The sequence below is a fragment of the Leptodactylus fuscus genome, chromosome 8 (genome assembly GCF_031893055.1).
Source record: "Leptodactylus fuscus isolate aLepFus1 chromosome 8, aLepFus1.hap2, whole genome shotgun sequence".
NCBI lineage: Eukaryota > Metazoa > Chordata > Amphibia > Anura > Leptodactylidae > Leptodactylus > Leptodactylus fuscus.
The window spans coordinates 15,167,679-15,191,222 of record NC_134272.1 but is presented as its reverse complement, the minus strand read 5'-3'; the positions used below and the strand labels follow the sequence as shown (position 1 = coordinate 15,191,222).

At 47.1% G+C, this 23,544-nt stretch overlaps 1 protein-coding gene across 7 annotated transcripts; it reads right to left on the bottom strand.

The window, feature by feature from the left end:
- Positions 1–246: 246 nt before the first annotated feature.
- Positions 247–23,237, bottom strand: TOM1L2 (target of myb1 like 2 membrane trafficking protein). 7 transcript variants are annotated; one of them, XM_075284967.1, is made up of 16 exons: positions 23,134–23,237; positions 16,441–16,525; positions 15,944–16,022; positions 15,477–15,626; positions 13,206–13,340; positions 12,579–12,734; positions 11,157–11,273; positions 10,945–11,078; positions 10,814–10,859; positions 10,610–10,730; positions 9,228–9,345; positions 8,245–8,320; positions 7,100–7,165; positions 4,206–4,265; positions 3,145–3,181; positions 247–2,759 (listed from the first exon to the last, which is right to left on the bottom strand). In XM_075284967.1, exons 1-16 carry the CDS (start codon positions 23,183–23,185, stop codon positions 2,611–2,613), a joined length of 1,581 nt encoding a protein of 526 aa, XP_075141068.1. In that variant the 5' UTR covers positions 23,186–23,237; the 3' UTR covers positions 247–2,610. The 7 variants fall into 7 exon arrangements, 6 of the variants coding, with proteins under 6 accessions (XP_075141068.1, XP_075141067.1, XP_075141070.1 ...); XM_075284966.1 differs by lacking the exon at positions 23,134–23,237 and adding an exon at positions 17,828–18,039; XM_075284969.1 differs by lacking the exon at positions 7,100–7,165.
- Between the last annotated feature and the right edge of the window lie 307 nt (positions 23,238–23,544).

Below are 23,544 nucleotides of genomic sequence, written 5' to 3'. Positions count from 1 at the left end.
TGCTCCGAATGACCTGAATTGTCACCTAGTGGTATGTGGTGACTAAGACTCTGTTCACATGTTACCATATTGTGAAAATTTGATGTGTTTCCAATTATTTGGAATTTTCAATGCAATTTTGGCTTGGTTATATCAAACAGGCATTCTAGTTGTGGGTTATGACTTTTTAATGCTGTAACTTGTGATCTATTAATAGGTCGATAATTCCAACAAACTAAAAAAAGAAACAAGACGCCATATAGCGGATGTTTGTTACGGATTTATTGGACATATTCTTACTTATCGTCTCTACAGTAGGACATTTCCAGCAGACAGACATATACTGGAAGGAGAATATAGCGGACGGGGTTAATAACCTTGTTACAGACGACATCATCGACTAAAATATTTATTCTCTTCCACAGCCTAAAAATCAGATACACGGGGGGGGGAACGCGACAAATAAATAATCTCTGTAACATTAATCTACAATTAGTGTCGGCATGTATAAAATATAAAATAATTTAAGATATTTAATATACAGGTTAGTTGTAGCGTGTTACGGGGACAGCAGCCTGGCGCTGTGAGAGGGGGGAGGGAGGTGCGAGGTCTCTGGGGAATATACCGGTATTTACAAGCATCATCTACTTCTAATCCAGGAGGAATGAAGAGGCCGCAGTGATCACCCGAACGCTGCACTCTCTTCCGACAGCTGATCGGTGGGGGTCCCAGGTGTCAAACCCTTCCAGTTACCCAAGATGGAACGCCCCTTTAAACGGGAGTGTCACCAGACCTTAGCCCAACCAATAGACAGTGTTGTTCACTGGTGAATCGCTGCGATATCGCTGTTTTTGCCAATGCGGAAATGGGTGCTTTGCTGCAATACGGGCGCCGCCATTACTCATTTGTATATTGACAAAAACAGTGATGTCTCTGTAACAGCGGCCCCAATTCTTAAAGCGAAAACAACATACAAGTCAGGTGACCCTAACCTATCTATAGGCCGGGGTCTGGTGACACTCCCTTTAAGTATTAGTGATAACCCTATCCATGTAATCCTACTCATCAAATACAGGATCGGGTCAAACTATGGGGGTTTCCAACGCCAGACAGGTGATCAGTTTCATCATCAGACTGGCTTCATTTCTTAAAGGGGATGTCATCATGAGACAAGCCCTGAAGAGTCCATTTGTAAGGGGTCACGAGGGCATTTAGAGGGGAGCTGCCATATATCCAGAGAAGCATAAGTGGCACACTGAACCTTAGGTAGAGGTGGGCATTTGGCTGTCACAGTCGTGCCAAGGCATCTAACATATAGGTAGGTTATAGGATGGGACTGGATCGGGAATACGAGAACAGTCACAAACTGCTACGACGTAGAAACCGTACTGTAACAGAAATCACACACCTATAAACACTATGTAACGGGCGATTCTTTTCCATTTTCACTAGAGTTTCCCTTTAAATATTTAGCAAGAGCGCCCCTTTAAATATTAACAAATGTTAATATAAAACCCTTGCTATACTACACCACACAGAGCACCATCACGGCCATGTCTGTTTTATGCTACACCAACATGCCGTGCAAGATGGAGACACTCAGTGCCTCACACCCCTCTCCCAGGAGCCAGTATATATATATATGTATATAGTCTAAAGACATCCAAACATTCAAGGCCACAGCCAGACCCTTCTCCCCTAAATTATGGCAGACAGTGGTGTGTCGGGGGCCAGGCTGCTGACATTCAGTGTAGTGACGACTACCAGAGCCACAGAAAACAACAGAACACGTACTACAATCCATCGGCAGCAGGGTCATGAACGAGGCGCATCGTCACCCCGCGTGCTAAACTGGCAGAAATAAAAAATATGGCATCCAAGGGGTTAAGAGAGGCTTCCATGTGCATGCTGTCCTGATGTCCGCCATGACGGGCCTGCAGGGTACTGGTGGGTAATATGCAGAAATCATACGGTATGGAATGGCGGACGCCTGTCTAAGAGGTAAGAAAGCTGTGCAAACATTGCAGTTCAGGTATACATTATATTCTCACTCTCACCCCCTCGCTCTATATACACCTCTATATATACTTATATATATATATGAACAGATAACAGAGTTTCCCGAGAGATGAGACATGCAGTGCTATTTCAATTACCGGCGGAGCAGGGGAAGGGACCATTTACAAGGAAGTGAAGGAATGTGTAGAGCGCCACCTAGAAGAACAATACCGGAGAATACTATGTAGCAGGGTAGGCGCCTAAATGCCCTCCTGTCCGTAACTACTGGTACAGGCCACTCATTAAAGAGAGAGTGGGTCATTCCAAAAATGGAGGGGGGGGGGGGGGGGCATCTGTGACTACAATCTAGGATGCTGGGATGACATGTCACAGAATGGGGCGGTCTTGTTAATCAGATGAGCCTTAATGTAGTGAGGCAGCCATATTGTAAACCGCGTGCACTCAGTGATGTCAGTACTTCCCTGTGAATGGACACGTGCCATTGAGCTAGGGATTGATGCTGCAGTCCACAACATGTGCGCCCCCATCAGTTTCCTATCAATGATGGGTGTAGTGTAGGGTATGAGGGGCCTGTATGCGGCAGGAGAGCGGCGGGAGCTATACAGCCATTATTTACAAAGCAAACAGGGTGTCGTCAACTCGCTCCTGCTTCTTCCGGTTTGCGGGATTCACTGTCAGGGAAGGCTCTGTAGAGGGTGGAGAGGGCAGGTCCGGGAGGCGATCTACAGCTTTGGCTCGTTCTTCCAGGAACTTGTCAAATTCTGCAAAAAGGAAGATTGAATTATAAAGTCCTATCAAAATCCATCTGCCTCAATGCCCTCCCGTAAAACTGCACTGCCCACGCAAACTCCTTGCAGATGTTGCCTTTGGAAGGATTCGAAGCCAGGACTCCAGTGCTGCAAGGCTGCAGTGCTAACCAGCGTTGCCCACAACCTAAACTGGCTTTCTCTGCCCATCTGCCACATTGCACTGGCCTTCCCATCCCTCAACTCACTCCACTGACCTTCTCTGCCCTCCCATCAAACCGCTTTGGCCTCCACTGCCCTTCGGCCACCATGCATCGGACTGCCTCTGTCCTGCTGGTGTACAAGCCTATGTGCTATGAAGATCATGGACTCACAGGACACAGATACTAGATAGACGTACCTTCGCTGGTCACTCCTTCCTCCAGTTCTTCCCCCTTCTGTAAAAAACAAGATTTACGTTATTTAAGAAAAAAAAAAAATCAAAAATTGGAGAGACAGAATGGCAGAGCGGTGACCACTGTACACCTGGACCACAAGAGAATACAGTTGTGTCCTACCTATGACATCATACCATATTTACATCTGGTAGCCCCTCCTACTAATGACATCACATCATATACAATTGATAATCCCTCCTACCAATAATATCACAGCATATTTACATCTGGTAGTCCCTCCTACTAATGACATCATACCATACTTACATTTGATAATTCCTCCCACCAGTGACATCACACCGCATTTAAAGCTCAATCCTTATCACCAATGGCATCACATCCAGTTTATATGACTGTTAACCCCTCCCACCAATGACATCATATACTATATACAGCTCTTAGTCCCTCCCTCCAATGACATCATATAATATACATCTATTGGTCCCTCCCACCAATGACATCATATAATATAGACAGCTTTATTAGTCCCTCCCACCAATGACATCATATACTATATACAGCTCTTAGTCCCTCCCTCCAATGACATCATATAATATACATCTATTAGTCCCTCCCACCAATGACATCATATAATATAGACAGCTTTATTAGTCCCTCCCACCAATGACATCATATACTATATACAGCTCTTAGTCCCTCCCTCCAATGACATCATATAATATACATCTATTAGTCCCTCCCACCAATGACATCATATAATATAGACAGCTTTATTAGTCCCTCCCACCAATGACATCATATACTATACATCTCTATTAGTCCCTCCCACCAATGACATCATTAATAGTTATATCTGTGTTTAGGAAAGCTGGGTGACAACAATGATTCCCCCATTACAGCCCACACAGATTTCCTAGCCTCCTGAATGGCAAATGTCCACAGTGACTAACATTGCCAATCAGGGCACTAGGAAAGTTGGGTATAAACCTTTCTGGCCCTGCCATATCATCTTCTCACTAAACACTTAGAGCTAGCGTGAGCGAAGAGCAGAAGATCATCTCACCACGTCTGTCCCGAGCCATTCCTCTAGGTCATCCATGTCTGAGGCCTGCGCCACGGGAATCTACGGCAAGCACGTGCAGCCAAAATACATCCAGAAGCATGAGGCGTGGTGGGATGGCAGAGCGGGGGAGGGGGAAATGAAGCAAAATAAAATAAATAAAATGGAGAAAAGAAATAGAAGAAACAAAAGAGTAAAATGTGACAACATAAAATGTGCAGGAGATGAGGAAGGGGAAAGAACATGGAGGATGGAGGTAACGCCACAGCCACGTGGTCAGTTATAATGTTATATGAGCCTATACATTAGTACATCCCTATGGTATAGGGCAGATCTCACATTAGTCGTCCATCATGATGGCCTTCATGGACCGGCAGAAGTTCTTCAGAACTGACGATGTCCCAAATGCTGTAACCCATAAGGGGTATGGGACTTACTTAAATTGGGCTATCCTGCAATACCAGACATGGCCTACAGACAAGGGTGGCGCTCATTCTTAAGGAGATATAAAGCAGCCCCTTTGGCAGCCATGATTCTCTGTACAATCACAGTACCCTGAAGTCACAGAAGTGTCATATTAAACATGGCACCCACTACCCATTCATCAATTGGGCGACATTGTAAGGGAATTGGTCGCTATAGGAAATGCCCTCAATTTCATATTCATTGGTGGATTATAATACCGATGAATTATCCACAGGAAAAGTCATGACTATGTGATGGGTCGGGGTCCGACACCTGGAACCCTCATTGTTTGCTGCGGCCTCTTCATTGCTTATTAAACATAGTGCCGTACATTGTATAGTGGCTGTGCTTGGTATTGCAGCTCAGCCCCATTCACTGGAATGGAACCCAGTTGCAAGCAGGCCACGTAACCAACGAACATGATGTCACCAGCCTGTGACACTGAAGTGGTGCTCGGTTGCTTTGAAAAGCTGATCTCTGGGGTCTCGGGTATAAGACCCCCACCAATCAGACCATGATGAGCCAATCTAATATCTAACTCCTGGAAATCTCATTTAAGCAGCTTTCCACTTCCAGGATTGATGACCTATCTTAATGACAGTGCCAATATACAGTGAACGGAGCAGGAAGCAGACAGCCCCATTCTCCGTCTAGTGGCCAGACCAGGTACTGCAGATCATCACTTCAGCCACTACACATAGAGCAGTGCTCCATTCTCTGTGGACGAGCTTCTGCGTACAGCGGATTCATGGCAGTGCCGGGTGCCGGACCCCCCACCATTCTGATACTGAGACCCATGCTTAGGATACGGAACCAATAATTTTAGCCCAGAAACGCCTTTAATGTTTGACTTATTAGATATACACAGACACAAGAGACATACAAGGGTTAAATACGTTATTGGTTGTGGTGTCTGTGGAGATTAGCGGGCAGTGACAGCGCTACGGGCAGCGTATCCTCCCTCCGTGTATAAGCACAAGTTTGCATTTCTGTGGCTATGCCGTAAGAGGTGTGCGTGGCAAAGCCGGTCACACGAGGTCCGAGGTAGTCACCGGCTTCCTGCTGCACCGATGCGAGGTGATAACCCGACACATCCAAGTGCCCACTCAGCTTATTCACACCGGTCCCTGATGTATCACAGATACCAGAGGCCTGGACTACAACTCCCAGCACGGTCTGACCAACACTATCAAGGCATGCTGGGACTTGTAGTTCTGAAACAGCTGAAGAAAGCAGCCACTTGTGTAGGACTACAAATCCCAGGATACCGTTTGTGGTTGGCTGAGGCACGCCCGGATCGCATCAGTACAGTTTATAGAAGAGCGTGTGACCAGGACCAATGACCCTCACACGTGTCGAGGACTTTAGTCGGGAATCAGTCGTGTAGACACAAGCGCTATCACAGGGGAATTTGGACCTGTCAGTGACAAGTGCTGGAGGTAATCGCCCGCCATTGCTTCCTCTGATAAGAAGCGTAACTCCGGCTGCCGGGAGACGGGCGCAGGAAAGGAGAGATCCCCGCCTGCAGGTCAAATCCTATGTGGGAGGAAGGGTATCCCCTTATATGCCCCCCCCCTCCGAGAGCTCCCCAATGGTTCCTCGGCTCTCCAGCTGCTGTGAAACTACAACTCCCAGCATGCTCCATTCACTTCCATGGGAGTTCCCAGAACAGCAGAGCAAGTATGCATGCTGGGAGTTGTAGTTTTGCAACAGCTGGAGAGCCGTACGTTCCCTATCCCTGATTTAGTGGGTGCAACGGTGTCCACCAATTTATCTCCCGAAACAAAAGTCTACCCGTGACCGCAGAGACAGAATACATAGGGCTGGTTTGTGGTCTCTTATCATGGAGACACATTGGTCTGCATAGAAGCAAATTTTGCAAAACTTTTAGACACAGCACCTGATCAGAGAACATAGGTATAGATATTTCTTCTATCAAAACTTGTGTTTATCCAGGATTCCAGATACAGATGTTGAGGATCAGGATAACAGAGAGGTCGCCACAGCCGGATACCTGCAAGTTGTGTGTCCTGGGAATGTGAGCACCACCAAACCGCCACATAGTAACCCACCTACCGTGCAGGGTATCTAGTCTACAGAGCTGCGGAATCACGTCATGGACATCTAGGCTGCAGAGCCTCCATAGACACCATGGCAGAGAAGGTCATACTCTGAATTGTGACCAAATTTCATTGAAAGGGGGAGAGAGGCAATATGGCGTCATGTGCAGATCTCCACTACAGGCTGAGGGTCTGCCTATGTCACCCTGTACTCACACACAACAACCCCACAACCAATATATGGGAGAGGGGACGGTCAGATATCCGGCTGCTCACAGTCTCTGCTCGGTTAGGCTGGTGAGATGTCATGGGTTGGGGGGTGGTCAGGTGGTTATGGGGGGAGGGGAGTCTAATGGTTGGCGCACTGCTCACCATTCCTTGAGTAATGAGCCACTTGTCTATGGGCTCCATGGCTGAGCTCCCAGCTCTACCTCTCCTCTGGATCATAACCCAAATATTTCACAGCACAGAGAAGGACAATGGCAGCAGAAAAACAGAGAGAGGTTATACACCATGACACAGAGAGACCAGGCCTGGAGTCTATGAGGTCCAGGAGGGGGCAGAAGCCTGGACTGGGGGAGACACCTCAACGTCTGTTACTATGTACACCCCCCAGACCCTGTCTATCTATCTATCTCCTATCTATCTATCTACATCCTATCTATCTATCTATCTATCTATTATCTATCTATCTCCTATCTATCTATCTACATCCTATCTATCTATCTATCTATCTATCTATCTCCTATCTATCTATCTATCTATCTATCTATCTATCTCCTATCTATCTATCTATCTATCTATCTATCTATCTATCTATCTATCTATCTCCTATCTATCTATCTATCTATCTCCTATCTATCTATCTATCTATCTATCTATCTATCTATCTATCTATCTATCTATCTCCTATCTATCTATCTATCTATCTATCTCCTATCTATCTATCTCTCTCCTATCTATATCTATCTATCTATCTATCTATCTATCTATCTATCTATCTATCTATCTATCTATCTATCTACCTATCTATCTATCTATCTTATATCAGCGGCTCCCTGACTGTCTCTCTTATAGCCCGGTATCTGTAGTCCATGCACATCATCTATTGCACTTTGACATTTATTACAAGATATACAGCCCAGCTAAGCTCAGCACAATGGCGGTATATACTAATGTTCAATACTACACCCACAGCGGCGTGACCTGATGGATCAATAGACACCTCAGCGCAGGGGACGTGTTCTCATACATTGATCTGCGCTGCAGGAACACAATCCTGCACATAAGCACCAGCACTTGTCCATTAGATCAATGCACGTGTTTGGCTCCCCCTAGTGCTCCTGTGCGGTATTGTTAGCTGTAGCAGCCATTGTCTCTTGATGCAGTTAGATCTGCTCACTCATCTGTCACCACCTAGTGCTTCTGAGCGGAATTGCAAGCATTTTGTAATTGTACCATCAACACCAGCTACACAAACTACAGGAGGGTGAAGAGTCCAGCAGGGTGCTACATACCCCAACCGTGTTCTGCTGCCGCACATCTAAAGCAGTCGCCAGCCCGCCGAGCGCCTGGGGATCCTCATAGGTCACACTGCCAGATAGAAAAGGGTCAACTACATATATGCAACACATGAGCAAGCTATAGTATAGTTAACATTGTACGATGTATGGTTCAAACAGCAAACTCCTGAGCTCCCCCTAGTGGTGGCTGGAAGAAGAAAAATTTCACAAAAAAAAAAAAAAAAATAGGGCTAGGATACTTGTAACCTATCCTTAGGATAGTTCACCAATATCGCATCAATGGGAGCATCTGATCTGCAGGGGTCTCAGATGTCGGATCCCCACTGATCTGTGCCATAACCTTACAGCAGCTAGGAGCTGGTGAAGACTGGAGCTAGGACTTACCCCAGTTACTTGTATATATGATAGTAAATCTGCTAGGCTATGAGAAGCCACGCCCCCCCTGAAAAGTCCCACCCCTATTAGGAAAAGTGCTGGACCACAGGATAGGTCATCAGAATGTGACTTTTGGGACTTTGATGCCCCAACCTGTCACAGATCAGCTACTAGGACATCCTCCAGGTGCCAGACGCTGCTGTAGTGGACGCTTTCTGCTCTTCTTCTGCACCGCTGCTATTATTTTAATAGAAGCAGAATACACGCACTCCCCGTACACCGCAACAGCCTCTGGCAGCTAGATTAGCTGATCTGTATGGGTCCAGGTGTCAGACCCCCATCGATTAGATACTGATGACCTATGCTGTGGACAGATCATCAAGAAGCATAATGCATTAGGGGCCGTGAAACCCCTTTAATAAATTGTATAGGGAGCCTGGAGCTCTGTATATAGGTCTCCGACATCTGTATATAGGTCTCCGACAGCTCAAAAGAATTATTATGGGATTGGTATATATAAGAATATTATAGACCCGGCCTCAGAAGATATGACCTGTGTGATATAGAGGAAAGCAACCACCATGGCCAGGTCTCATACTCACTCCTTCCTCTGATCGGCCAGGGAGCTGCTCCTTGTCTGTGCAAACATGTCAAAGTCATCCCGGGGGTTGGTGCTGGGGATGGCGCTGAGGGTAGAGCTCACAGTATTAGACCCCACATCTGAAAGAGAGAGCGGGGCATAAGTAAGGACCAGGGTGACAGGGGACAACGACTATAGACAATGCTGCAGGTCACATCTTCTGTAGTCATGTCACTTCACCCTGACTGGGATTGGCTACCAGGCTCTTCAGAAAACTAGGAAAGTTGGGTGATTAACATGATGGGTACTCTTACTGGCAAACAAGTGTTAGTGCTCTTACCAGACTGCTCAGATGTACATGGACCTGTGGATAGGGTTTAACAAGAAATAACCAGAATATCCTTTTAATTCTTCAGTCCTGTATAAACCTAATTTACTTAAATTATTTTATTTTATATTAAAAGGATTTTCTAGAACTAAAATATTGATGGCGTAGCCTTAGGATCAACAGGTGACTGGTGGGGAGTCCAAAACCTGGGACCCTCACTGATCAGCTGTGTATAGAATCTGCGGAGCTCCAAGTGGTGCGGCCTCTTCCCTCTACCGATGATGTCATATTCATTGGTCACATGATACAGCTGCAGCTAGGTCCTATTCAAATGAATGTGGCTGAGCTGCAGTACCAGACACAACCAGTACATCATGAATGGCGCTGTGCGTAGTATTAAGTGAAGAGACCGCAGCGATCACCTGAACACTACAGTGTCTTCAACCAGCTGATCTGTGAAGGTCCCAGGTGTCAGACCCCCCACTCATCTGAAATGGATGAGTTATCCTGAGGACACACCATCAATATGTAACACTCAGAAAACACCTTTAAATAATTGTTTTTGTTATTTGCGGTATGTTCACGCGCGGAATCCATTTCCTGCCGTGTGAACATACCCTTAAGGATAGGCAATCAATTAATAAGTCTGGAAAACCCCTGAACTAAATTTCTGCAGCGATTTCTCTCCTTGTAGGTTTAGGCCAGGGCCCCACGGGACGTAAATGCTGCGATTTGCCCACAGTGGGAAAAATCGCGGCGTTTTACAGTGCAAGCAAAAGGGATGGGATTCATGTGAATCCCATGCCCACTTTGCGGAAAAAAAACGCAGTGCGGACACGGTGAGATTTGCAAAGCCGTTGCGACTTTGCAAATTGCAACATGTCAATTATATCTATGGAAATGCTGGCGGCTTATGGGAAGAGAAAGTCAGCAGAGGAAAACTCCGCAAACTTTCTCTTCAAAGCGCTATGGAAAGAACAGCATTGCGATCACGCCACGGTTCTTCCTGCAGCGCTTACGGCCGTGGGGCCTTAGCCTTATTCACGTTGTACCTAAGACAACATAGAATTACTCACCCAGTCCCCCCAGCTGGGTGGTTAGTGATGCCGGGGCGGTACTCCCCACCATGGGACTCACGACTGCAGGGGATCCTGGCCCCAGGTCTATTAGATTATCCTCGGTGACTTCATTCAGCACCTGCACAGTCACAGATAACAGACACTCAGAGGCTATAGGTAGGAGGAGCTACATGGCGAGAATCTGCACCGGCGCAGTCTTACCCCATTCGTGTTCTGTGCGGTGCGGCCTGATCTGTAGCGCTCAAACCTGAAGAAGGAGAAATGTCATAAGTCAGGATGATGCGACATGTCCGGCTCGTGTCAATGCCAGGACTGTAACCGTCCTCACTCACCGCTCATATCTGAGGAAGACATTGTTCAGGTCATCATTGACATGCAGCAGCTCCTCGGTCACCTCCTCATTGGACACCCGAGAGATAAGCTCCACAATCCTCTGCTGCATCGCCCGGCAGGTTCTGTTCAGGTCCTATAGAAACAGACAGTCCCAGTTCAGTTCCTATCCCATCATGTTCTTGCCCCTTCATTATTACACAGCGCCCCCTACCTGCAGCAGCTCCAGATCTGAAGCGTCTTCCTGGCCAGGAGTCATCTCAGTCAGCATCTCAGACATGACCTTAGTGTTCCCACGGACGATATCAAGCTCGCTTCTCAGGCGGCCGATCTGCGGAGTAAGTGACAGACATTATAAGAATACCAGATACTACGAGTGCCGCCCTACAGTACACGAGCCCTCAGATGTCAGCTCCCTACGACACTGTTCACACTGCTATAGGAAGCTTGGAACAGGAAGATGGGGCTGAAGTGGAGCCTGGAAGTGTGAACAGGGGGCAGCGGTGGCAAGAAGAGAAAAGGAGGTCAAGGGGAGGCGAAAAGATGGAGAGAGGCGCAAAGAAGAGTCCTGCAACTGAGGATGGCAACATACAGCACGGTACAGGGGAGAACTGCAGGGGGCAGTAGAGAATCATCCCTATAGGAGTCCTATCTGCAGCAGACAGGAGTCATCAGCTGTTCCCACAGCTAACCAAGGGGGCGCTATTACAGTGTAAGGTATTATTACTGTGGCCCCGTCTACCAGTGCAATGTATCGTCTGCCTCTGCCATAGCTCCACCTACTGCAAAAGCTCCGCCTACCATAGAAGTTTTGTAATCTCAGATATAGCGATGCTGCGTGCATTGCTGATCCAACCTACTTGTGTACTGTCTGCTGCCAATATGGATCCACCCAGAATATGAAAACACTGGATTTTTTTTTCCCCCAAGGCTTTAGGCTAAGGCCCCAGGGGACAATACACAGCACTAAAGCACTGCAGGAAAAAACGTGGCAGGAACACATCGCGGTTCTTCCCGCAGCGCTTTGAACAGAAAGTTTACAGAGTTTTCCTCTGCAGACTGTTACCATTATATCTACGGGTAGGCTGCCGTGTTTCCAGAAATATAATGGACATGCTGCGATTTAAAAAACCGCGACGGTTATGGAAATTGCAGCGTGTCCTCGCAGCAGTTTTTACTGCAAAGTGGGCATGGGATTCGCATGCATACTATCCAGTTAGCAGATACTGTAAGAGACCAAGGGCAAAACGCAACATTTCCGGCCCTTGGAGCCCTGGCCTTAAAGGAATTTCTAGGTTTCTAAGTATTTGATGGGTGGGGGTCCGAAACCCAGACCCTGCACTGATCGGGTTATCTGAAGCTACTTTGCACTGGAAGGGGATGGAAGCAGCTCTGCTTTTAGTCAGGTATTAGGCACAGAAGTACAGCCACGTCCACTGTATAGTGATAGCGCCAGGGGGCTGCAGCTCAGGATCTATTCCTATATTAGGCACAGAAGTGCAGCCTCGTCCACTGTATAGTGATAATTCCGGGGGGTTGCAGCTCTGCTCCTATTGCTTAGTCCTGTGGATTGATCATCTGTAGAAAACCCCCCTTTAAATTCCCGAGCCCCCCTCTTTCCACCCCTGCAGATTACCTGTTCTGAGTTGGCAGTGATCGGACCACCCACAGTTGGCGGAGGAACTGCTGGGGCGGTGTACGGGGCCTGAGAGGAGGAGAAAGAGCCGGAGCTAGCCCGCTGGTGGGACTGGGACTGATGCATGTTCATAGCGGGATCCACCTCTGGGACACTCTGCAGAGCCAAAAATACAACACATTAACCACACAGAAATTAATGGACGCTCAGTTCCTAAGATCCGGCGTCTACACAAGTATGGTCACCCTAAGCTAATGGGATTTCTGTAGTGGTGTGCCTTGTCATAATGATCTAGAAACCTCCGAGTCCTCTTACTATATAGACTGTGCTCCGGCCGCTCGCTGCACTTATGGCCTTTAATAATGTAGAGTGCACATTAAGACGGAGAGCGGGGAAGGAGTCCTTGTCCCCGATACACTACAAGCATGAATTATTGATCCTGTGCTCTACGCCTGTAAGGACGCAGCCACCAGAACACTACAGGCTTCTAAGAGCGAGGGGCATCTTCTTAAAGGGATATCATCACAGACTCCTTCTAGGGGGCATAGCTACGTCCTTGGTAACTTTCCTAACGTAAACTGAGTTGTCAGGGGATCCCTTTATGGGCAGAGGTCTCCACAATCTTACCCTCTGCGGTGTGTGTATTGGCGACAGGGCATCAAGATCTGCCATAGGAAACTCAATCCCTTTTCTCTTCAGTTCTTCATAAATGTGCACAACTCCAGTGAGGTCGGGGCTGCTCCGAAACGCGTCTGCCCAAGCCTGGAAGGGAGGAACGGAGAGTAACAGGACACAGAAGGAATCCTGGAGGTGTAATACCATCGCACAGCAAATAAAGATGGCAGGAGGGCACCATAGGACACTGGCAGCAACGTGGCACCTGGAAGTGGCTGACCTGAGGAGGGCCGGTCATTGGCTCAACAGTATGGTAGGGGTCACTGCCAAGGGGAATCACTAAAGGGCCACACGCAAAAATCTTGTGGAAATGCAGCTTACCTTACTGACAGAGGGGAGCCCGCTGGGTACTGCGGCCGCCGAGGAACACGGCACAGCGAGCGCTCTGTGACACAGTAACCCAGTGATCTGCCCGGGAATAACATTACACTGGACATCCGATCTGCCCACAGAAACCTCACGTTGCCGCCCAGCAACAGATGGAGGGTGGGAGTTACGACACGAGCAAATGTCTTATTTATCAGCTACTAGTCTAATGAGTTATTAACGAGATTTACAAATATAGTGCAAAAGCAAGGAAAGAAAAAAAGTGGGGGTGAGACAGATAGCAAAAGAAAGCAGGGACGATACACAGAAAGCGAGCAGAAGAAAGCAGGGATGATACACAGATAGCGAGCAGAAGAAAGCAAGACCAAGACAGATAGCGAGCAGAAGAAAGCAAGACCAAGACAGATAGCGAGCAGAAGAAAGCAAGACCAAGACAGATAGCGAGCAGAAGAAAGCAGGGACGAGACAGAGATAGCGAGCACAAGAATGCAAGGGCGATACACAGATAGTGAGCAGAAGAAAGCGGGGGCGAGACAGAGAGAGCGAGCAGAAGAATGCAAGGGCGATACACAGATAGTGAGCAGAAGAAAGCGGGGGCGAGACAGAGAGAGCGAGCAGAAGAAAGCAGGGATGAGACAGAGATAACGAGCAGAAGAAAGCGGGGGCGATACACAGATAGTGAGCAGAAGAAAGTGGGCCAAGACAGACAGCAAGAAGAAGAAATAGGAGGTGAGCTATAGAGAGCAAGCAGAAGAAAAAGGAAGTGATATGTAGAGAGTGAGCAGCAGAAACTAGGGGTGAAATAGAAAGCAAGCAGAAGAAAGGGACAAGGTACAGAGAGTAAGCACAAGAAAACATGGACAAGGTATAGAGAGTGCACATAAGAAAGCAGGGGAGATGTATAAAAAGTAAGTATGACGTATTGAGAACAAGGGTCAGGGGACACTCGTCCACATCAGGGAGAGTGTTTGCCTACATAGGCAGTACGGAGATTTACAAGTCATTCCTGCTCTGCTAGGGATTATGGGTAAAAAATATGCAAATCTATTCTGGATGGAATTAGGAGAACAGAGTGCACTCTGTACACCACCCTATAGAGGGCAGCATCCTTAACATCATGAACGACTCGGTTATAAAGTCTTTTAATCATGATGTGGATTTAATTGCCAAATCAGTATTTTTCTGTCCCAAAAGGAACAGATTCCCAGCTATGGACAGCGCTGTTTCGGCCTATTGGGCCTCCTCAGCATAGCGTAGGGATACTGATTTGGCAGAGTGAGAGACCGTACTGCCTATGTAGGCTCACACTCTCCCTAATGTGGACGAGTGCCCCCATACCCTGGTCTATAGTCTCTCACTCTGCCAAATCAGTATCCCTACGCTATGCTGAGGATGGCCCAATAGGCCGAAACAGCGCTGTCCATAGCTGGGAATCTGTTCCTTTTGGGACAGAAAAATACTGATTTGGCAATTAAATCCACATCATGATTAAAAGACTTTATAACTGAGTCGTTCATGATGTTAAGGATGCTGCCCTCTATAGGGTGGTGTACAGAGTGCACTCTGTTCTCCTAATTCCATCCAGGAGAATAGATTTGCGTATTGAGAACAAGCACAAGAAAGCATGGGTGAGGTATAGAGCATAAGAAAGAAGGGAGCAAGGTATAGAAATCCAATACAAGTGAGCAGAAGAGAGGTAAGCGAGCAAGCACAAGAGAATAGGGCCGAGGTATAGAAAGCGAGCACAGGAAAGAGAGGGCAAAGGGGAAGAAAGCAAGCACAAGGCTGAGAATCAGCATGAGGGAGAGAGACAGGAGAGTCATTTATATCCTTATTCAGACTTATCTAGCTCACACCACATGTCCAGACTGGGAGCAGCCCCCCTCCCCCGCTCACCTGTATCAGGGCCAGGACCTTATCCTGCACAATGGTGGGGGGGTTGTTCTTAGGAGAGATGATTTTCACCAGGACCCCGTCTATGAAGTCTCGGTGCGTCACAAGCACATGGAAGCGGTGGCCGCAATTCTTCACACAAGTCTCTAACACCTGAAAAACAGAAATGGCGATATGTCCTTATCTGTCACCACGTTAAAGATCTTCGCTCATCGTCTGTGACCGAAAACACTGATGGAGCACTCGCAGCTGAGGGTTGTTACAGTTACATCCAGTCCAGACAAAGCTCTCCCATCTACAAAGCCATAGCACCAATGATACTTTGTTACAATGTATCAGGATTTCTAGATTGGATACAATTGTCGCAATTGTGAATGTTTTCATTCGCTGACAGTAAGCAGAGATCCTAAAAACGGAGAAGAACTGGCACCAAAAGAGTATGAGAAAACGGCGGGGCCCGCGGCTCGTACCGTCAGCGCCAGCATCACCTCCCTGTAGTTCTTGTTACCGTTCAGCCTCTTCTTCAAGGCTCGAATCGCATCTTTTGGCCTAGGAAAATAAAGGGAATGAAAGAGTATATCAGTTATGGGGGCACCCCGAATACACGAGGGGGCAGAAGTCTCATTCCTCTGCGCCAGATCTCTATGATGTCTCCAGCTACACTATGTCCAAGGAAGGCAGAGGAATGACACTTGCGCCCCCTGCAGGGTAAATCTGTCTGCTATACAGTAAGTAGGTGTATACAATGCCCTGAGCTCACTGCAAAAGAAGTTTGTATCCCCTTTAACCCTCATCAGCCATGTTTTTAAGGGCGAGGTCACGGCTCACAACTATCCACCACCCATAATGCCTTGTTCTGTAGGTCAGCACTTGCAGTAAACATCCCCTGGTGACGTCACCGGTGAGGTCGTCCCTCCGAGCAGGTATTTCTGGCCTCTGACTAATGACTCCGCCGCCGCTCACTCACCCCTCCTCCGTCTCGTTGATGATGTCACAGATCTCCATGTTTAGCGTCCAGTCCTCGCTCTGCAGGGAGCCGTCCGTAGCTTTTTCTAGAGGAAATAGAGAAATGAATAAATAAATGGATTTGGATTTTTACCATTTTTTCCAGTTATCTGTTCCTGGGAAAGCTGTGTGGTAACAATCAATATGGCCTCCATTACAGCTCTCTCAGGGGTCATCACCCAACTTTCTTAAGAGGCCTAGTTTAGCAGTTACATGGGAGCAGAGGATGTGTATAAGTAGACAGATTGGCCGTTCAGGACTCTCAGAAAGCTGGGTGATGGTCCCTGTGGAAGCTTTAATGTTGGATAAGCGGTAAGATTTGCTGTTACGGACTCCAGTAAAGCTGGGTAACAATACCTGCTGGTAACGTCACCTGGTTATCTATAGCCTTATAGTCCTGAATAGAAACTCTGCTTTGCACCATTCTTTCATACTGCTAAATACATAGGAACTTACCATTCAGGACTCTAGGAAAGCTGGATGTCAAAGTCTTAATGCCAGCCATGTCATCTAACTTATCTATATTCCTTAATGTCCTGCATCACTGTATAAGTACTATGGATTGCCATTCAAGACTCTAGGAAAGCTGGGTGGGAGCAATGTCTGTCCAGAGGCAACAGAAGAGGAGCCAAATGGTGGATACACTGCAGCTGTGTGAACAGGACACAGTCAGGACAGCTCCATCACTGGGGCGAGGAGAGGGGGGGGGGGGGGAGATGCTCCATCACTGGGGCAAGTGGGGGGGAGGAGAGATGCTCCATCACTGGGGGGGGGGGGGGAGCTCCATCACTGGGGCGAGGAGAGGGGGGGGGGAGATGCTCCATCACTGGGGCGAGTGGGGGGGGGGGGGGGAGAAGCTCCATCACTGGGGCGAGTGGGGGGGGGGGGGAGAAGCTCCATCACTGGGGCGAGTGGGGGGGGGGGAAGCGCCATCACTGGGGAGGAGGGGGGGAGAAGCTCCATCACTGGGGCGAGTGTGGGGGGGGGGGAGATGCTCCATCACTGGGGTAAGGGGGGGGGGATGCTCCATCACAGGAGAGGAGGGGGGGAGATGCTCCATCACTGGGGCGAGAGGGGGGGGGGGAGCTCCATCACTGGGGCGAGGGGGAAGGATGGGGGGACCTACACATATTTCATCTCCCCTCTCCTAATAGGTATGGTAATGGGTATGGGGGCAGGAGGGGCAGCCAGACACCCTGCAAGAAAGGAATTACACCAAGTCAGAAACTGCTTCACTACCTACAAAAGCAGGTGATCTAAGCTGCTGCAGAACTTCTTTGTGGAGCCTACACACACACATACATTAGAGAACTAGCTATACATGGTTTGCCCCCCCCCCCATAACGCACCCATCAGCGCCGGCGGCCTCCACTCCATGGCCCTGAGCTCTGCAGTGACGATATATCTCCAGGCCAGCCGCAGCGTGGACATCACCCAGTACAAAGTTATCATGACTGCCCTGCGGAGGCCGAGGCGCCCGGCTCTTCATCTAATCCCCCACCTTCACCGATGCCCCATTTATCAGGCGCTGCTGCTGCTGCCTTAACCCCCCGGTTGCCAGCGGGGGCTGTGGATGAGCGGAGGCGACGCTGAGCACCGGCTGCAGCACAATGGAGGGGAGCTCTGCTGCAGCATCTGCTGGAGGACAGACAGGAGCTCAGGAAAGTCTCTGCTAAGCGTTTAGTCAGCCGTCGCTCCACCCCGCTGCAGCAGGATCCTGAGGGGTCCCCCCACCCCTAAAACAACTGGTCCAAGCACAGAAGGAAAAAAAAGGGGGCGGAGCTGTGACAACCTCATTTGACCCAATGCGGCTGCCATTACAACTCCCACAAGAGTAGTCAGTGACCACCTAGTTGTGCGGCGACACATCCTGCACTCAAAATGCTACTCAGGACTCTAGGAAAGCTGGGTGACAGACAACACTAGGAAAATCTAGGTGACATCGTCATACTGCCGACCACCCGGCTTTCCCAGAAGCAAATGGGTTTTATCTGTTTCTGGGAAAGCTGTGTGATCTCTGATATGGATCTCACGCTGCAGCTCCAACTGAGATGGTCACCCAGCTTTCTCACAGTCCTGAATGATCACTCTGCCGGATACAATGAATGCTTTGCTTCATAGCCAGGTAGGTCTGTCATTCAGGACTATGAAAAAGCTGGGTGATCATCTCAGTTCAGCTATAATAGTGACCCTAGTGATGGATAACCCAGCTGTCCCACCAATAGCCCCTCCCCAACTATTCTAATCTTTAGGGGTCCTGTCCCTTTAAATATCCAGGGCTGTAGGAGATGCAGCAGAGATAAGCGGCGGCTGGTGATCAGCAGAGGACTGCAGAGCTGGAGGACACGGAGGTGCAGAGCTGTGCGCTACCGATGTGCGTGCGCGGCCCATGTGCGCTGCCATCCACCACATAGCTCAGGCAGAACATGAGACGTGATTAAATCTATCCATCACTGCCAGGAGGAGTTATACCGTCCCCGAGACTGCAGCGCCGCGCCTGTCATCACTCAGGGACACTAATAGAACCTCATTACAGCTCACCCAGCTTTCCCAAGACCAAGAATGACTAATCTCTGGATATAGGAATACAGCCCCTGCCATCAATCTGCTGCTCAGGAGCTGGGGAAAGCTGGGGACAACCATAGTGGTAATCACCCCACAACATCAATGAGTAGGCAACCGTATATAAGTGGTGTATACAGCAGTATATAGGTGGGCTGTGAGTACAAGGAGTGTATACGGCAGTATATAGGAGGATAAAATAGTATATATGGGGTTTACACAACAGGATAAAGGGGTACAGTAAGTATATAGGGGGAAGACAGACGTATATAGGGGAATATATAGCAGGATATAAGGGTATAGTAAGTATATAGGGGAATATATAGCAGGATATAAGGGTATAGTTAGTATATAGAGGTAATACAGCAGTATATAGGGGAATATATAGTAGTATATAAGGGTATAGTAAGAATATAGAGGTAAGACAGCAGTATATAGGGGAATATATAAAAGTATATAAGGGTATGATGAGTATATAGGGGTGTATACAGCAGTATATAGGGTGTATGAGTATATGGGGGTAGAAACAGCAGTATATAAGGAGTACAGATGAGTATCTATGGATACACAGCTGTATATAGGGGAATAGTGAGTATGTAGGGGGTCTATACTGGGGTATGGTGAATATATAGGGGCACAGCTGTATATAGGGGCATTGTGAGTATATAGGGGGTGTATACTGGGGTATGGTGAATATATAGGGGCACACAGCTGTATATAGGGGTATAGTGAGTATATAGGAGTCTATATAGGGGTATGGTGAATATATAGGGGCACACAGCTGAATGTATGGGTATAGTGAGTATATAGGGGGTCTATACTGGGGTATGGTGAATATATAGGGGCGCACAGCTGTATATAGGGGTATAGTGAGAATATAGGGGTGTATACTGTATTATACACAGTTATTCTTAGTATATAAGGGATATACACAGCAGTCTATAGAGGTATTCAACAGTATAAAGGAGTACAGTGAGTATACAGCGGTATATATAGCAGTATATAAGGGTATGATGAGTATATAGCAGTATATAGGGGTGCTTAGTGGGGGTATACACAGCAGTATATAAGGATACACTGAACACAACACAGCTTTCCCAAGGCCCAGAAAGATAATGTCAGATATTATGGAGTAATTCACTAAACATTCCCATGGGGGGTTGTAAATGTAGATGTGCTGGACTATTTAAAGGGGAAGTCCAGCCTTAAGGCACCCGAGTGTAATGGCCGGACTCCTGCAGGTGCACCTACGGTCCAGGCGGAGAGGTCGGGGGTGCTGTCTCCTCTGGGTGGAGTTACCCTTTAGGCCCTGTACACTCTGTTGTGACATTCGGCCGCACCTATAACCCCGCACGTGGCCTCGTATACGATGGATTCCTGACGTTTCGCCCTGGTAATTATTATTATTACACCCGTGACATCAAAGCAACCCGACTAATAGGAAGGCATACAGCTCCTGCCATGGTGCAATAGTCTGCAGGGGGATGGGGCTCTCGCTCTATTGACTTTAGTGGTGAACACTACACTGGGGGGCTTACCGCTGTCAAGGCATGCTGGGAGTTGTAGTCTGGTAGCACAGCCCCTGATGGTGCAGAGAGAAGGCAAAGCCGGCATAACCTGCCATATAGTGCCAGCACAAACCAACACAATACCCGCATAGCGCCAACCTACAGATGTAGCAACGTTCAGCTTGAAGCGTAACATATTAAATACAGAGTTGCAACAAACCATAAAGCGATATTCAGAGACCAAATTTTGATGACCCCCAAGGATCAGATGTTCGAAAAGGCCGCAGTGTTCAGGAGATCAGATTTTAGTTCTGGAAAACCCCTTTTAATTGTCAAATAATAGCAACAGTGCCACCTCTGTCCACAGGTTATGTTTGGTATTGCAACTCAGCTGTACTCAATAGAGACAAACTGCAATACCAGACATAACCCCTAGACCAGGGTGGTGCTGTTTCTGGAAGAAAATAGCCAACACAACACAAAACCAACACAGTGCCCATGTAGTGCCAACAGAACAACATTATGTCAGACTTCCTAGCAAGCCCATGGAAGTAATGCCCTCTGGCGCCCCCACTGGTTACAGAACATATAGAATATATAGCATGTTCCCAAAAAAAAAAAAGCAGTGCTATGCACAGCGTATATCAGATACAGGAGGATATCTACATTGAGTATACAGGAAATAGTTAAAGTATACAATATATACACACATAGCATTGGCGCGTCTATAGTGCGACCACACAGCGGTATACATCACTTGTAGGGTCTCACTGTAAATAAACGTATACTGCGCTATATCCGCTCACTTAGGTGGCCTTTGTACAGATAGGAAGAATGCAGTCATATACTGTATGCACATAGGAGGAGGGATACACTGCTCGGCCTACAGGGGGCACACTGCTGTATACAGGAGAGCTACAAGGATGCAATGTATACACATCTATAGGAGGAAGTACACACTGTACATGAAGGGGTGTATACAGCACAGTATACAGAGGAGGGATTTAGAATATTATATATACAGTATATATACACACACATATACATACACACACTCTGTGTACACAGGAGATGTATATTAAATACAAAGGTGTATATGGCAGCATATATGCATTTATATCTGATAAAGTGACTAAAGCAGGGTGGATAAGATAAGATAAGATAATCCTTTAATAGTCCCACAATGGGGAAATTTCAGTGATACAGTTTCATAGATGGTACAGTAGTATATAACAAGAGAGGAAAACACATACAAGCTCATGGCAGATAGAGAAATCCTAGGAATCAGAGCAACTAAAAAGAAAGAAACACTGCAGGATCATTTACAGCAGTATATAGGAGTATGGTTAGTATATAGGAAGTATACAGCAGTATAAAGAAATAAAGTAAGTATATAGGGGTATACAGCACTATATGGAGTATATAGACGTTAGTGTGAGCATTCAGTAGGATATTTAGAAATATACAGAGATGCAATAAGTATATAGGGGTATAGTGAGTATATCAGGGCATATACAGCAGTATATAGGGGAATAGTAAGTATAAGTATATGGGGGTGTAGTGAATATATCAAGGTGTATACAGCAGTATATAGGGGTACATTGAGTATATCAGGGCATATGCAGCAGTATATAGGAGAATATTATATATATCAGTATATGGGGGCATAGTGAATATATCAGCGCATATACAGCAGTATATAGGGGTGTAGTGAGTATATGAGGGTGTATAGAGCAGTATATAGATATTTAGTGAGTAAATAGAGATTATAGTGATCATATAGAGGGATATATAGCAGTATATAGAGGTATAGAGATGTATATAGGTATATAGTGAGTATATCAGGCTGTATAGAGCAGTATATAGAGATGTATATAGGTATATAGCGAGTATATGAGGGTGTATAGAGCAGTATATAGGTATATAACGAGTATATCAGGGTGTATAGAGCAGTATATAGGTATATAGCGAGTATATCAGGGTGTATATAGCAGTATATAGGTATATAGTGAGTATATGAGGGTGTATATAGCATAGGTATATAGCGAGTATATCAGGCTGTATAGAGCAGTATATATGTATATAGCGAGTATATGAGGGTGTATATAGCAGTATATAGAGGTATAGAGATGTATATAGGTATATAGCGAGTATATCAGGCTGTATAGAGCAGTATACAGATATTTAGAGAGGAGATAGAGATTACAGCGATCATATAGAGGGATATATAGCAGTATATAGGTACACAGTGAGCATACGAGGGTGTATAGAGCGGTATACGGTGCTCCAGTGAGTATATAGGGGTGTATACAGCAGTATATAGACATTTAGAGAGGAGATAGCGATCACATAGAGATAGATAGCAGTATATAGAGGTATAGAGCAGTATATAGGTACATAGTGAGTATATGAGGGTGTATAGAGCGGTATACGGTGCTCCAGTGAGTATATAGGGGTGTATTCAGCAATATATACGGGTAGAGCAGCAGCACAGAGGTGACAGTGCCACACACCGGGAATTACAGGGCCCCGCGGCCCATACATAGAGAGTAAAGGGGACAGAGGCGGATGTGCGGGCGTCTTACCGATGCACTGCCCCACCGGGGTGCTGTACGGGTTCCCCAGTAGAAACTCCATCTTGATGACAACAAACAGCCGGCCTTTGCAATGGTTCACACAGACAAGGCGAGGTCCCGCCTACGCGCTATGACAATTGGATGAATTTACTGCTACTCTATCCTCATTGGCCCACATTACTGTCAATCAACTTAAAGACCCGCCCACCACTCGCTAAAATGAGCATCGCAGACATATTATTGGACAATACACCTGCCAGTTATTGTAATTTACAGACATGACAACCAATCATCATGGAGGCTAAACTGCCCTAAATATTGTCTTATCCCGCCCCCGTGAAGATGACAGAAACTGAGCCCGCCCCTTGCTGCTGATTGGCCGATGGTCCATGACATTGCTTGGTCACGATGAGCGCCCAC

Coding starts and splice junctions, on each gene's coding strand:
- TOM1L2 (XM_075284966.1), bottom strand. CDS start 17,930: ATGATAACTTTGTACTGGGTGATGTCCACGCTGCGGCTGGCCTGGAGA. Junction 16,023..16,440: donor ATCAACGAGACGGAGGAGGG/GTGAGTGAGCGG, acceptor TTATTTTCCTAG/GCCAAAAGATGCGATTCGAG. Junction 9,346..10,609: donor CACCCAGCTGGGGGGACTGG/GTGAGTAATTCT, acceptor TCTCTCTTTCAG/ATGTGGGGTCTAATACTGTG.